The following is a 12,880-nucleotide window of genomic DNA, read 5'->3' as shown; positions in this document are numbered from 1 at the left end:
ACTTAACTATTTTTTGCATGAGCTTAAATACTCCACCCCCAATCACATTCATAGTCCTCAAGGGGCCAAAATTTTGCTCCTAAGCCTCATAAGGGACCTATTTTTCATTTTGTCACAACTTTCGCTACAAGAGGCCTTTTTTTGAAAACAAAATGTTCTCGAAAAGTTGGCTCTGTGTGTTTTTTAATGTTAATTGTTTCTAAAAATTTTGGAGTTTGATGTCATTTTTTCCAACTTGAAGTCAAATCAAGATTTTCAACCTCCAAGCTCATAACATTTTGCTTCAGACTCTATTTTTCCCAATTCTTGTGGCATTAGGAAGGTATTTGGGAGCACTTCAACTTTGTAAGTGCACTTTTTGCAAATTTTAGTTTGACGCCAGATTGGTACTTTTGGATAACTTGTGTATTGACAAAAGAAGCGGCATTTTCTTTTGCCCAAAGGGATTAATTGCTTATATTGTGAGGGGTAATTTGTTGTTCCTCTATTATAGTTTATGATTTTATCATGGATTTTCCAAAAGTTGTACTTCTAACTCCACATAACTATCATGAATGGAAATCACAAATGGAGATTTTGTTGTTAAAATTGAAGTTGCAAAGAATCACACTTGGCATAGATCTCAAACCCACATGTGCTACAAAAAAAACAAGAAATGGTTTGATAGAAAGGATGAAGCTTTGGTACTCTCATTTTGTCCATTTCTCTTGATCTTAGATATCATGTTACTTCTTGTACACATCCTAATGAATTCTAGACTGCCTGAGAGTCTCTTTTGTAAGCTAGATAAGATGAGGAAATTTAAGTTGGAGAATTGAGAAAATGAGTATTAATCCTTTAGACCAAGCTTGCAAAAACCTATGAGTACTTGCAAGACATGCGAGTACTTGCACACCTAAACTAGTGGTGAGTTACTCGTACTAAAACTTGCCACTAGTTTTTGCACAGACTCGCACCATTTTCTTGCTAACACTCACCAAAAGTTACAATTTTTAATGCCAAAACGCAGGTCAAAGTTGTCTTTAGTTTCCAGAAAAACCTAAATCACACGATCAATGAAGTTTTAAACCCGGTTTTTTGCATTTTCCCGTCGCGATTTTTGACACGACTAGAGTTCTGCTCACGGCTTCATGGCATGCGCAACAGGACGACTATCAACAACGAATATTTGTTTTCAGAGAACAAAGAAAATAAATCTTGGATGATAGTTGACAATTCTTCCTTGTAGTTTTATACAAATCTTGAATTTTTATGACCATGTCTATTCTAATATCAAATTAAAGTAAAGTCTATTAAAATGTTTATAATGGAGCAAAGAAGAAGAATAAATCAAAATATGTGGAAAACTTCATGTTTCTCCATATGTTAAATCAAAGTATAATAGTACACATAAATATAAAAAGGTGGTGTAAGCACCTTCTAGCCATTCAAATAGCCACTCTCTAATGGGTGTGGTTATCTATGACAAACTTTAGATATAAAATATAGGAGGAAAAATTTAGCATATATGTGTATTTTCAAAGAATATTTTTTAAAATTGTGTATTTTTCAAATGTTCGATAAATTTGTCGAGTTATTGCTGAATTTTTGCCCAAGTCCTCAGCTTTTAATTTTTTGGGGCTACCGAGTCATTGCCGAGTCCGAGCTTTTCAACTATCCTTCAAACTTTGATAATATCTAAAATTCTTCACTAAGCTCAATTCTATTGAACTACAATTGTCTAACTGTGGGGTCACTAAATAGGATGAACAGTTGATACTTTCTATTCTTGCTAAGATTTATCCTAATTAGTTAGTTTTTGTTTATGCATTTTATGCTACTATGGATACCCTAGGAAATGCACACAAAATGTCCTCTCTTGATGGATTTGCAGCTCAACTCACAAGGGAACAAGCCAAGTTGGCACACATGGGCACATTGAAGTCTTCAAAGTCACATGATCTTCTTGCAAAAGATCCAAAGTCTTCAAGTGGCAAAGGTAAGAAGTAGAACAATAAGGACACCAAATCTAATGAGCAAGCTAAGAATTCACTTCATAGAGCACCCCTAAGTCCACTTCCTCTTCTAAAGAGCAATCATCTAAAAAAGGAGAAATTGAAATGTGCTTATTGCAAAAGGCTAGGACATGATGAGCATAGGTGTTATGATAAGAAGATTGATGAAATAACACACCTTCAAACTAAAAACATCATGCAGCCCTCATCAATGTCTTCTTCTTCTTTAGCATCACAATATGCAACATCTTCATCAACACAGACAGGGATCATAGGAGTTGCACATGCGATAGAAAAAATGAAAGATAAAGCACTCTTGGCCTCTACAAGTCCTAAATCTAGGCGATGGCTTCTTGATTCAGGATCATCTCATCATATGGCATCATCTATCGGAATACTCTTTTTTTGAACCTTGTAATTCACCTAATATTTTGAGGAGTAACAACACATATATGAAGGTGTGTGGGAAAGGTTCTATTGACATGGTAGAAAGCACTTTTAATGATGTATTTTGTCTTCCATCCTTGACATCTAACCTCCTTTCTGATCCAAAATTAGTGGCAAAGACTATTCTTTCACACTAATTTGAATTCAATAATTTAAATTTCATTATTCAATTTTTCATAACTACTTTATTAAATTAACACCATTCAATAAATAATTTAAATGACTAAAATTGAAAAGAACCATAAATAAATATAGACCATACACTGCAAGTTGATAACAGAGTTCACCTCTTACGGGCTATGTCTCTAAGTCCACTTAAAGTGCGCAACCGATCCATTAAAATTGATGAAAAATACATCTAATTGCCTTTAAACATCAAAAGCAATTTAAAAACCTGCAGAATTAATCTTCTGGACTCTCTAGGAAGATATGAAATCACTAAGAGTTCCTCTAAATTCCTCATACAAATAAATAAAAATATAAAGGCTAAAAAACCTGTAACTCTCCAAAAATGCTTACAATATACAATATAACCAATTTTGGGTGCTTCTCTGTCATCAAACAGGCTTGTGGTGTAATGGTAACACTCTACCTTTATATAGGCAATGCGGGTTCAAGCCTTGTTGTAGCATTAAATTTTGCTTTATCCCAAAGATTGCAGTTTAAATGCATATCTTTACTTTTTTTTCAAACACATCCAAAACATGTGGTGCAATGGATAAGGATAAGCCTTATCCCATAGAGTTTGTGGGTTCAAGTCTTCACGTGAGTCAACGTTTTTTGAATCTATTTCCAGCGACAGGTTGTATTTTAAATAAAATATTCTCTCATTAATACTCACATTTAAATGGATGGCACAATGGTTAAGGCGTGGGGATTTGGTGGGGTAGGTCTTGGGATCAAATCCCACCAAATACACTTTCATTAAATGCAGCATTATCCTTTATCTTGCTTAAAATATAATTTAATTCTTATCCATTCATGTGTAAAGCACATGCCATAATGGTAGGACCATTTAATTGTTGTGGATAGGTTTTGAGTTCAAATCCCACTTACCGTGCTTGTAAATTGACTTTCCATGTGTTAATTTTTTAATGGTCCACGTGGCATCTTCTGATTGGTCCATGTTGAATTATTTTATTGGTCCACTTGCTACCACATGTCAAATTTACATTGTACCATGTTTCAATCCTTAACCCTGCCACGTGTCACCTTTTTACCATGCCACATGTCAACCTCATAATCCCACATGTCATTTTGTGGTTGAGCCACATGTCAATGCACCCATGTCTTTCCCTCAACTTCCGAAGGTCATAACTTTTGCATACGATCTCCGTTTAAAGTCTCTTCAAAATGCATTGGAAAAATCTTGACGAGCTCTACAGCATGAAAGACTTTCCACAAACTTTAAACATCATCAATTTTTTGAGATTATCAATTTGGAGCGATTGTGGGAGATCTTCCTGGATCACTTTCAGCCCATCAAATTGCTCATAGTGGGCAAGGTAAAATAGATGAATTCATTCTTGGTCGTGTTCACATTAGGGACATTATATTCCTTTTCTCATTTTGCTCTTGATGATGATAATGTTCCTTTGACTGGTGTACTCACACTTTCATAAGTGTGAATCATGTTTGTGAGAAGTTTGGTCATTTAATCTTGGTATTCTAGAGACTAGTGTTGAGCTTCCTACGCCACACCCTGCTTCTTCAGCTTTATGGGATGAGTATTTGACAAAGATTTCTAACTTGTGTGTGGAGTCTCATATTGCAGATTTAGAGGAGACACTTGAGGGCATTTCACTCCTCTTTGATGACAATTTCAAGACAATTGTTATCCCATCTTCATTGTCTTTGGAGATTGACATTCATGAATTTCCTCCTTCACTTGATTTGTCATGTTTCTTGGTTGAGTTTGATCACTGATTACATTGTGGGAAATTAAAGCTTGGAGATTCCTAATCAGTTTTCAAAGACACATTTTTAAACTTCTTCCCTCCTTTAAATGTTGCTTGCAGCCATTGGATCATCTTTTGTTTTCAAGCATCCTCCATCGACATTGGAGCTTCTTTGTTATGGGGGGGGATATCTTGTCTCTATTTTTTCTTCTAATCCGAAGGGTAATTGATTGTATATTCATGATGGATGTAGTCCTTGGGGGGTATCATTGAGTCCTCCATACACCATTCTTTTTTGTATATTTTCTCACTTTTGGAGAGGAGTTTTGTCCCACTAGGTTTTCTCCTTTTCTCCATTTGTGAGACATTTGCATTTGTAAATGAGTACCTAACATGGCCAAGTAGCCAGAACTCATAATAATCTTGCATCTCGCATAATAATCTATTTCTCCCTAAGTTGCACTTAAGGGGGCGTGTTGATGTGAATAAGGTCGTATATCTAGCTAGTTCCTAGTTGGGGACTTATTCACATGTTAAGTTTACTTAGGTCCTAGGTGTCCTCCTAGAAGTCTTTGTTGTCTAGATAAGGTCTCATCATATCTTATCTTTTTAACATTTATTTAACTCTAGTTAACTAGATCATTTAATAATTAACACTTTAGTTGTCTCATTGTATAGGATTAGGACACATGTCAACATCCTCTCCAATCCTCTCTCTCACCTTGCCTTTATAAGCAAGGACTCTCATATATATTTTCATTATTCAAGCATCCATAATCAAGCGAGCTATTCTTGCCATTTTCTCTCTTGTGGAAGTTATTTTGATCTTACAAGTGTTCCTAGGGTGTTGGGAGTTCATTAACTTCTACATATTATTCATGGTAGATTAGTTCTTATTTTACAAGGAGCTTTCCTAATTCAAAGTGCAATTCTACTATACATCTTTTCCATTTTGTGCTGCACTATAAGGTCCAAATTCAAACGCTAGCAATCTAAACATGAAATTTGTCAAGGGTGAGCCTACCACCATGAAAAACCCGTCAATCCAATCATTGGCAAGGAGTGGACCTAAGGTTAATGGCATTTCCATGAACATGACAACATACAAAGATGGCTTTGACATCAATGAACCACATTTATGCAAACAAACTCTGTAACTTGGAAGCATTACCTCAACATCACCAAAATACACTTAAATCCAATAATGATTTATTTTCTCATGTAAGGTGACGAGGCTGAAGACTGTCAACCCTTGCTTACTAAGGTTCCTCAGTTCAAAACTTACTTGGATCAACATATTCTCTTAGCTCAATTCACACAATATTGATCTAATCTAAGGGCCACATTTTTCCTTTTGTTTGGTAGTTCATTTAGATGGAAGTTTTGTATCAAAGTTTTAAAATAAATATTGAAATTTATCACACAAAGTTTAGCCTATATAAACAATTTTTTTTCTATCTTAACATTCAGAGATTCTATTGATTGAAATACATCGCTTGCTAATGCAGCAAATAGTGAATGCCACATACACAAATAGTATTGCATGTGAAGACCTCAAAAGGCTTCAAATCAGATCCACTGTAACCCAAATTCACCTCAACCCACCAAAAGTAATCGTAACATCCTCAAATTTCTATGTTCGTACAAAAGGTCTTTGAAAACCAGACCTGGTATCACTAAAATCTCTTAAACAAAAGTATTTCAAAGGACTTTACACTACATAGCCCAAATTCACCTCTAAACTATTAAAAGAAACAAATAAATATGTTTTGAATACTACTTCCCATCTAAAGGTATTTCTCAAATAACTGAAATTTGCCGTGAAGAAACCAGAGAAATTTAATTTCCTTTAATTCAAGGCAGAGATGGAGAAACAGAACCATGTTGCACCTCAAACAGCAACTACTGCCCTCATTGAGCTAAAACTAAGTGCACAGTGTAGCAAAAATTTGCATGACTGAAATTATTTACCTTGACTAAACACAATAGCTGACAGAAAATCCCTGCTTATATTTTTCTATGTTTACACAAATTCTTTGAAATCTGGCCTAGTTAATTAAGCGCACACAAGCACAGACAAAACAGAATCTCATTCCTGAAAAAGATAAAGCAACTCCTGCCCTCATTCAACTCAAAGAAAACACAGAAAAGATAAAAGACAATCACCACGAGTGATATTATTTACTAATTAAAACAAAGACAGACAGATATCAAAGCAACTCCTAACCTTGTTCAGCTGAAGGAAAAGCAAATGAAATGAAATCTACCACTACTCACATTATTCACATTAATTAAACATAAAGTCAGATAGCTACAAATCCTAATGACACTATTTTTACAATAATAAAAAAATACACGTTTGAGAGTGAAACAGCCTATCTACATCCTCTGAGTCAAAGTTTGAGGAAGAGGCAATGTTCATGGTACCTACCATAGCACTAGGCTCTACGTCCATGGTTCGTTTACCTTTCTTAAGTCCCACTGTGGTAATACCAGTGGAATTCATTTGCACAAGTAAGGACTTTCTAGCATGACACTGTTCAGTTGAGTGACTGCTAATGCTGTGAACTGAGCACCACTTGCCAGTCTTGGATTGTTTACTCTGCTCATTAGGTGCTGTATCCTTCTTCTGAGATTCCTGTGGAGGTCATTTTCCTTGTTTAGAGGTCCAATGAGTTCCAACCTTGGGGTTCTTTGTCCTTACTTTGTCCTGAAGCTTGGACACTTCTTTCTTTGTCTTTTGATTGGCCTTGGCCTTAGCCTCAATTTCGCAAGTGAATCTGTAGGTTTCTCCAAGGGCGGAGATTTAGAGGAAATCCATTTATGATTTTGAATGTATGGTTTCAAGCCCAACCTATACTGCAAAATGAGATTCTACTTTGTTTCTTCAATGACCAGTTTGGAAACTAGGGTATAGAAGACACCAATGTTCTTGCACAGATTGATCCTTAGTTTGGCACAATTGTACAAGTTTGATGTATTAATCCTCACAGTTCCCATCTGGGTAGTGTGTATCTTTTAGGGCTTTTACAAAACCATTCCAAGTGTCTAGAGATTCAGATGCAAGGTCTTTCTCTCAGATTGCACAGTAGTTTGGCCACCTTTGCTTAATAGGAAAAGAATCTTTTACGAGGGCAAAGGTAATCTTTTCTCTTTTTGACAAGTGACTAACTGCAAAGTGTGAACAGACGAGATTAAGTAAATTATCTTAAGCATTTGGGTCTATGTTGCCTTAAAAACAGAGATGTCTAGATTGACATGCACCTTGTATGATGTGGAACCACTAAAGGGTTTGTTCGAGATAGAGGTCTTAGAGCATTCTATATGCACTCATTGAGATGGGAAATTGATAAAATGCTTGCTCTATCACATGCATAGTGTTGTTCCAAATCTTCCCATGGTCACTGTAATAAATTCTCTATCATTCTCTACAGCACATTCATAGTCAGCATCACCCAGGTGTCTAAAGTTCAGGATTAAGGGGAGCTTTGCATTGTTGAGGGAACACTTCTCAGTGTTAGAACAGATTTAATTCTCTTCCCTTTACTGTTGATAGAAAGGGTAAGGGTCCTTGTCATCTGTATTGAATATCATTAGGATTCCCTAGCTTAAGCAGGAGGATGTTCTTTGTTGGGTGGGTGATTCCTGTAAAAATTATAAGGTGAAAGCAGGGTACACCCTACAATGTAATAGAAAATTCCTCTCAATGATTGGCCAGTGACTATAATTCGGAGCAATCACAATTCCCTCAAATGTAATGCTTTTGTGTGGCTTACAGACTTGAATAATATATTGCCTTTTGGTGACTTGTGAAAGCAGAGGATTTCAAGACCTTCACAACATGTTATGTGCAAGGCTACCTAAGAATTTATTGGTCACCTCCTACTGAATTGCAAGTTCTTCCTCTATTAGGCTGCAAATATTTCATAAGTTGGAAATGCATTCAGTTATATCAAGATCCTTGTCTCAGCATGTCTATAGTTGACCCAAGGGCACTAAGAAATTGCATTGGTTTGTACACTTAAAAAATTTGGCTTGAGCGCAACAGCAATTTTTTTAGGGATGTAGCATCTTCTTGCCAAATGTATTGGACCACAATTAAAATTGTTTTTCTCGCATATGTTAAAACTACTTTGGTCTTCAACTGAACTAACCTTTCGGTGTTGGAATCCCAAATTGGTCAGCATTGAAATTTGTTCCTCCTCCCATCCCCAAGTTCATGGGGTAATCGATATGAGGCTTGCTCGGAGGAATAAGAAATGAATGAAACCTCTCAACAAGTTTCTCAAACTCGATTTCAATGGAGCTTTGCAAGGGAAACCTAGTCTCATAGGTGTTGTTTGTATTTTGTGGTACTCCAACAAGCATTTGGTGAAGGTGAAGGGTAGTTCCTTCTTCCTTGGGTCTAAGACTAAAAACAAGGCAAAACAGTAGGCAATAGAGGAAAGTCTAACTCTGGCTACCTCAGTTAGGTGTAAGAAATTGATAGTGGAAGGTGACTCGTGTGTTGTGATTACAGATTTAAATAAAATGGTCTGTCCAAGATGGAAGTGTTGAAGCCTCTTGGAAGAGGAGGTTGTCCTTTGCATGAGCTTTGATGATATCTTCTTTACCCCATTTCTTCAGGGTGTGTAACAAAGCAATAGATCTCCTCAGCAATGCTGAAATCAAGCAGGCCCGCTTCCTGGCTGCTGTTAACAATCGCGTTCATGCCTGGGTGGCCCTAGGCCCCTTCTTGTGTTTAGACAGACCTCCCTGATCATTGGTGAGTCAGGGTAACCAGGTTGGAGGCTCTATTGGTGCCATTGTAGGTTTTTGCAAGAGGTGGCAGTGCTGAGAAATCTGCTGCTGGGTTAGTGTCTTGCATGGCTGATAAGGCCCCATTTATGGTAGATTATACATAGTTGTTCGATTAGTCATGGGCCTAGCCCACTTTTTGTAATCTCGTTTTTTGGCTTGCTCCTTTTTGGGAGATTTGTCTGCTTTGTGTTTGCACATCAAGATTGAAGTGCCAAATTTTGGTCTAACACAATCATTGACATTTGTGGTTGGATACTATATATTTTCCATTTCATTTTCAAGGGCGAGGACCCCAATATAACCCTCATTTAACTATCAAAAAGAGCTAAATATTATGGCAGGCAGGTCCTTCCCAATTCAGCTCAAATCAAGCATAGATGAGCCAATATAAAGATAATAAACAATATAAAGAATTGGAAACTGATTAGTGAAATGCAGCAGGGAACTCAAATTAGGCTCGAAAAGGAATAACAAAAAAATGCCACGAATCATATGATTTTGATTACACACATATAAAGCTCCTCATATGTTAAATTCATGTTGTACAGAGTTCTTTGAAAACCTACCCTAATAAAACACAAAAACAAATAAAAGTAAAACAGAACTGCACTGGTGAAATTCATCGTAATAACAAATAAAGATACTCATTCAATTCACATTAAGCATAAAAAGAAAGGAATTTTTATAAAAATTAAAAAGACAACTGAAATTACCTATTATGATCAAACACAAACAAATGTAGATAAAGATCATAATTAGGCAAATTCCAGGTTAATAAAAATTTTAGAACAGTACTCAAGTGCTGAAAAGACACAATAATAAAGCACTATTGTTCTAGTTAAGCATAAAAAAGCAACGACTGATAGTTTAATTTGATTAAACAAAACAAAAACAGATAGGGACTGTAATTATGTGAACGTTGCATTAACATTATTTTTTGTAAGCCAGATCTATTTAAACCCAAAGACAGATTAAAAAAGAACCACATTGGATTAAGTACAAATAAGAAACAAAATGACAGATATCAAAATATCACGATAAAACTATTTGATACGGCCCTAATTGAACAGAAAGAGATTAAAGAGTACCCCATTGCTACAAAAACACAAAAAGAAAATCTTCCTACTCTAGCTCTCCGCTTATATTGAGACCAAAAAGAAAATTAAAATTCAGACAGAGAAATAAAACCTAAATATAATTCCTCCTCAACACAAAACCTGATTATAGAGAAACACTCACCAAAAGAATTCCATAATAAGGCAGCCACAGACAGAAAGAAAATAAAAAAAATACTCAGCTTCAACTAACATAGACAAATTCAGGTAAAGGCTGTAAATAGATTTATGTTTTGTTGATGAAAAAAATCTTTAAAACCAGGTCTCGTCAAACATAAAAATTGATAAAACGAGGTTGCGTATAATCGTCATGGTAAAGCGATTCCGATCCTCTGTCCAGCTCAAATTAAGCACAAATAACCATAAAATCTATAATAATAAAATATAGCTAATAACATTCGTCTAGTTAAACATAAAAATTGATGAAACGAGGTTGCGTATAATCGTCATGGTAAAGCGATTCCGATCCTCTGTTCAGCTCAAATTAAGCACAAATAACCATAAAATCTATAATAATAAAATATAGCTAACAACATCCGTCTATTAGGTTTTCCCTGATGGCTTTCTAATCCAAAAAAGCCAGAAAAATCGTCTTAGACCAGAAAATAGTATTCAGCCGCTGGACTTATCTCAACTGATAGGAAAACCCAATTTTCTCAATACAACAAAACACTTACAATTGGCTAGCGCAATTCCACTGCACCTACTTATAGTGCAGGTGCTACCGTGCTAGTATATACAACAAGACAGCACTACAAAGAATCATACACATAGACAGGCCGTGTTGCCGTTAAATTCATCATAACAGACTATTTCAGCTCCAATTATGCACAAAAGGTTAAATTAAGGCAATTGATATTCGATTCAGTTAATCACAAAAACGTGCAGGCTAAGGCCCAGAGCATTTACGTTGATACGGAGCTGTATAAAAACTGATCATAAACACAAACGCGGGTTAAACAGAACCGAGAAATATTTAGCACACTGGAGCAAGTTGTGCCCTAATTCGGCGAAAAGAAAAAAACGAGCCAAAAACAAAAAAACAGCAAAATAAAACCTGATTAAGGAGTTGCACTGGCTGAAGCAGAGGATCATTTGAAGACCTCGGCCTAGCGCTGGCACTGCGGGGAAGGCCCTTGGGCATCCCGAGGGGATTATTTCTCGTCGATGACGACCTCTCAAAAGAAAGATCATAACGAGCATGACCATTCTGCTGTTGCTGCTGCTGCAAAGCGTACGCCAGAGCTTGCTGCTGCGCACTATCCTTCCGGAAAGACGCTCGCTCTTTACTGCCAGGCACTGACCTGGTCGAAGAAGAACGCTTCAGCTTGGGCTTCGGTTTCGCCTTCCTCCGGAAGCAAACCACATGGTTCCCCATGGATTAAAGTCCTAATACTCGCTGGTTCAGCGTTCGAGTCCCGACCCGTGTAAGAATCACGAAATCCTGATTGTTTCACACAGCTTTTGCTGTAACATGACGTCTTTTCTGAATGTCCAGGCCTGACTTAATGATGATGAGGTTGCGCGATCGACTCATGGGAAGGCTCCGCGAACGAATCAAGGTTGGTGGGATGTTGCCCCAGAGCGTTAAAGATGCCCCACTTTCGGGCGGCGAGGATGAAAGGCCTGCAGATTTTTCAAAGTCAAAGCTTGTATTATTCAAACATAATACGAATTTGGGGATTAGCAGAATGCATTCAGAAGATACTCGATGGAGTTTTTATTTATGCGCGGTGACTGAGTTCCCTATGTTCATGTCGCATGCTGCTGTTTGAAGCTGACCAACCAGATCACATGTCCAAAGTAAAATTGATTACAGAATGCACCAAAACCATGTTACTGTAATTATTCCAGAGGCAAAAGCGAAGTTGATGTTTCTTTCACCAGAGCGATGTGACGTGTGTTGTCAGCAGTCATATCGACACTGTCAGCTCAACTGTATTTATAGGTGCCGGTGTCAGCATGCAATTTTATTCTCCTCTCAACAAAGAGCAGGTATGCAGTCCTATAAAACACCATGCATTGCATCATTGAGATGAAAAGCTCATCGTGCTATAAAACCCCCAAAAAAAAAAGAGTTTTTAATTTCAATGTCTAAATGTCTATATTTCTTGTTTTAGTCTTGGTTCAAATCTATAAATGGAGTCTTGAATTTAGTCTAAGATTGACTATCATTTTCTAAAATGCTTTCGAATCTATTAAATTGATCTATAGAATCTAATTGTAATCCTTTCTTCATAGCAAACTCTTAACAATAACTTTTAAGCATCACCTTATTTAGATTATTGTAATTGAACACGTTTATGAAGAAATCAAACACATAATTCAAGATCACGTTTTTAGGTTCAAGGTTGCATGTGAGTGTTTTAACCTTCATAGAGATTAGTCACTTTTGCAATATGTGAAAGCTTGACTAATACTGATCTAATTGTTAATTCTTGAGACAAATCACTAGGATCTAATTGTCAATTCCTAAGACAAATTACTACATATTGATCTAATTGTCAATTTTTAAGACAAATCAGTCAAAGTGATGTGCAACAAAATATTATTTATCATGCATAAAGTTAAGATCAGCTATCTATCCTTGTCAATTGAACATCTTTTTATGTACATGTTTCAATGT

At 36.4% G+C, this 12,880-nt stretch overlaps 1 protein-coding gene across 1 annotated transcript in view; it reads right to left on the bottom strand.

Annotated features, from left to right (window-relative positions):
- The window catches only part of LOC131078949 (putative methylesterase 11, chloroplastic), a 58,724-nt gene extending 46,430 nt beyond the window's left edge, over positions 1 to 12,294 (bottom strand). Inside the window, exon 1 of the mRNA XM_058016796.2 lies at positions 11,312 to 12,294. Within this exon, the coding sequence (XP_057872779.1) occupies positions 11,312 to 11,632 (321 nt within the window). The 5' untranslated portion in view covers positions 11,633 to 12,294. The remainder of the gene's footprint in view (positions 1 to 11,311) is intronic.
- Positions 12,295 to 12,880: the final 586 nt, after the last annotated feature.

The sequence above is a fragment of the Cryptomeria japonica genome, chromosome 10, assembly GCF_030272615.1.
Source record: "Cryptomeria japonica chromosome 10, Sugi_1.0, whole genome shotgun sequence".
Lineage (NCBI taxonomy): Eukaryota > Viridiplantae > Streptophyta > Pinopsida > Cupressales > Cupressaceae > Cryptomeria > Cryptomeria japonica.
The sequence above is the reverse complement of the archived record's forward strand: the minus strand, read 5'-3'. Positions and strand labels throughout refer to the sequence as shown.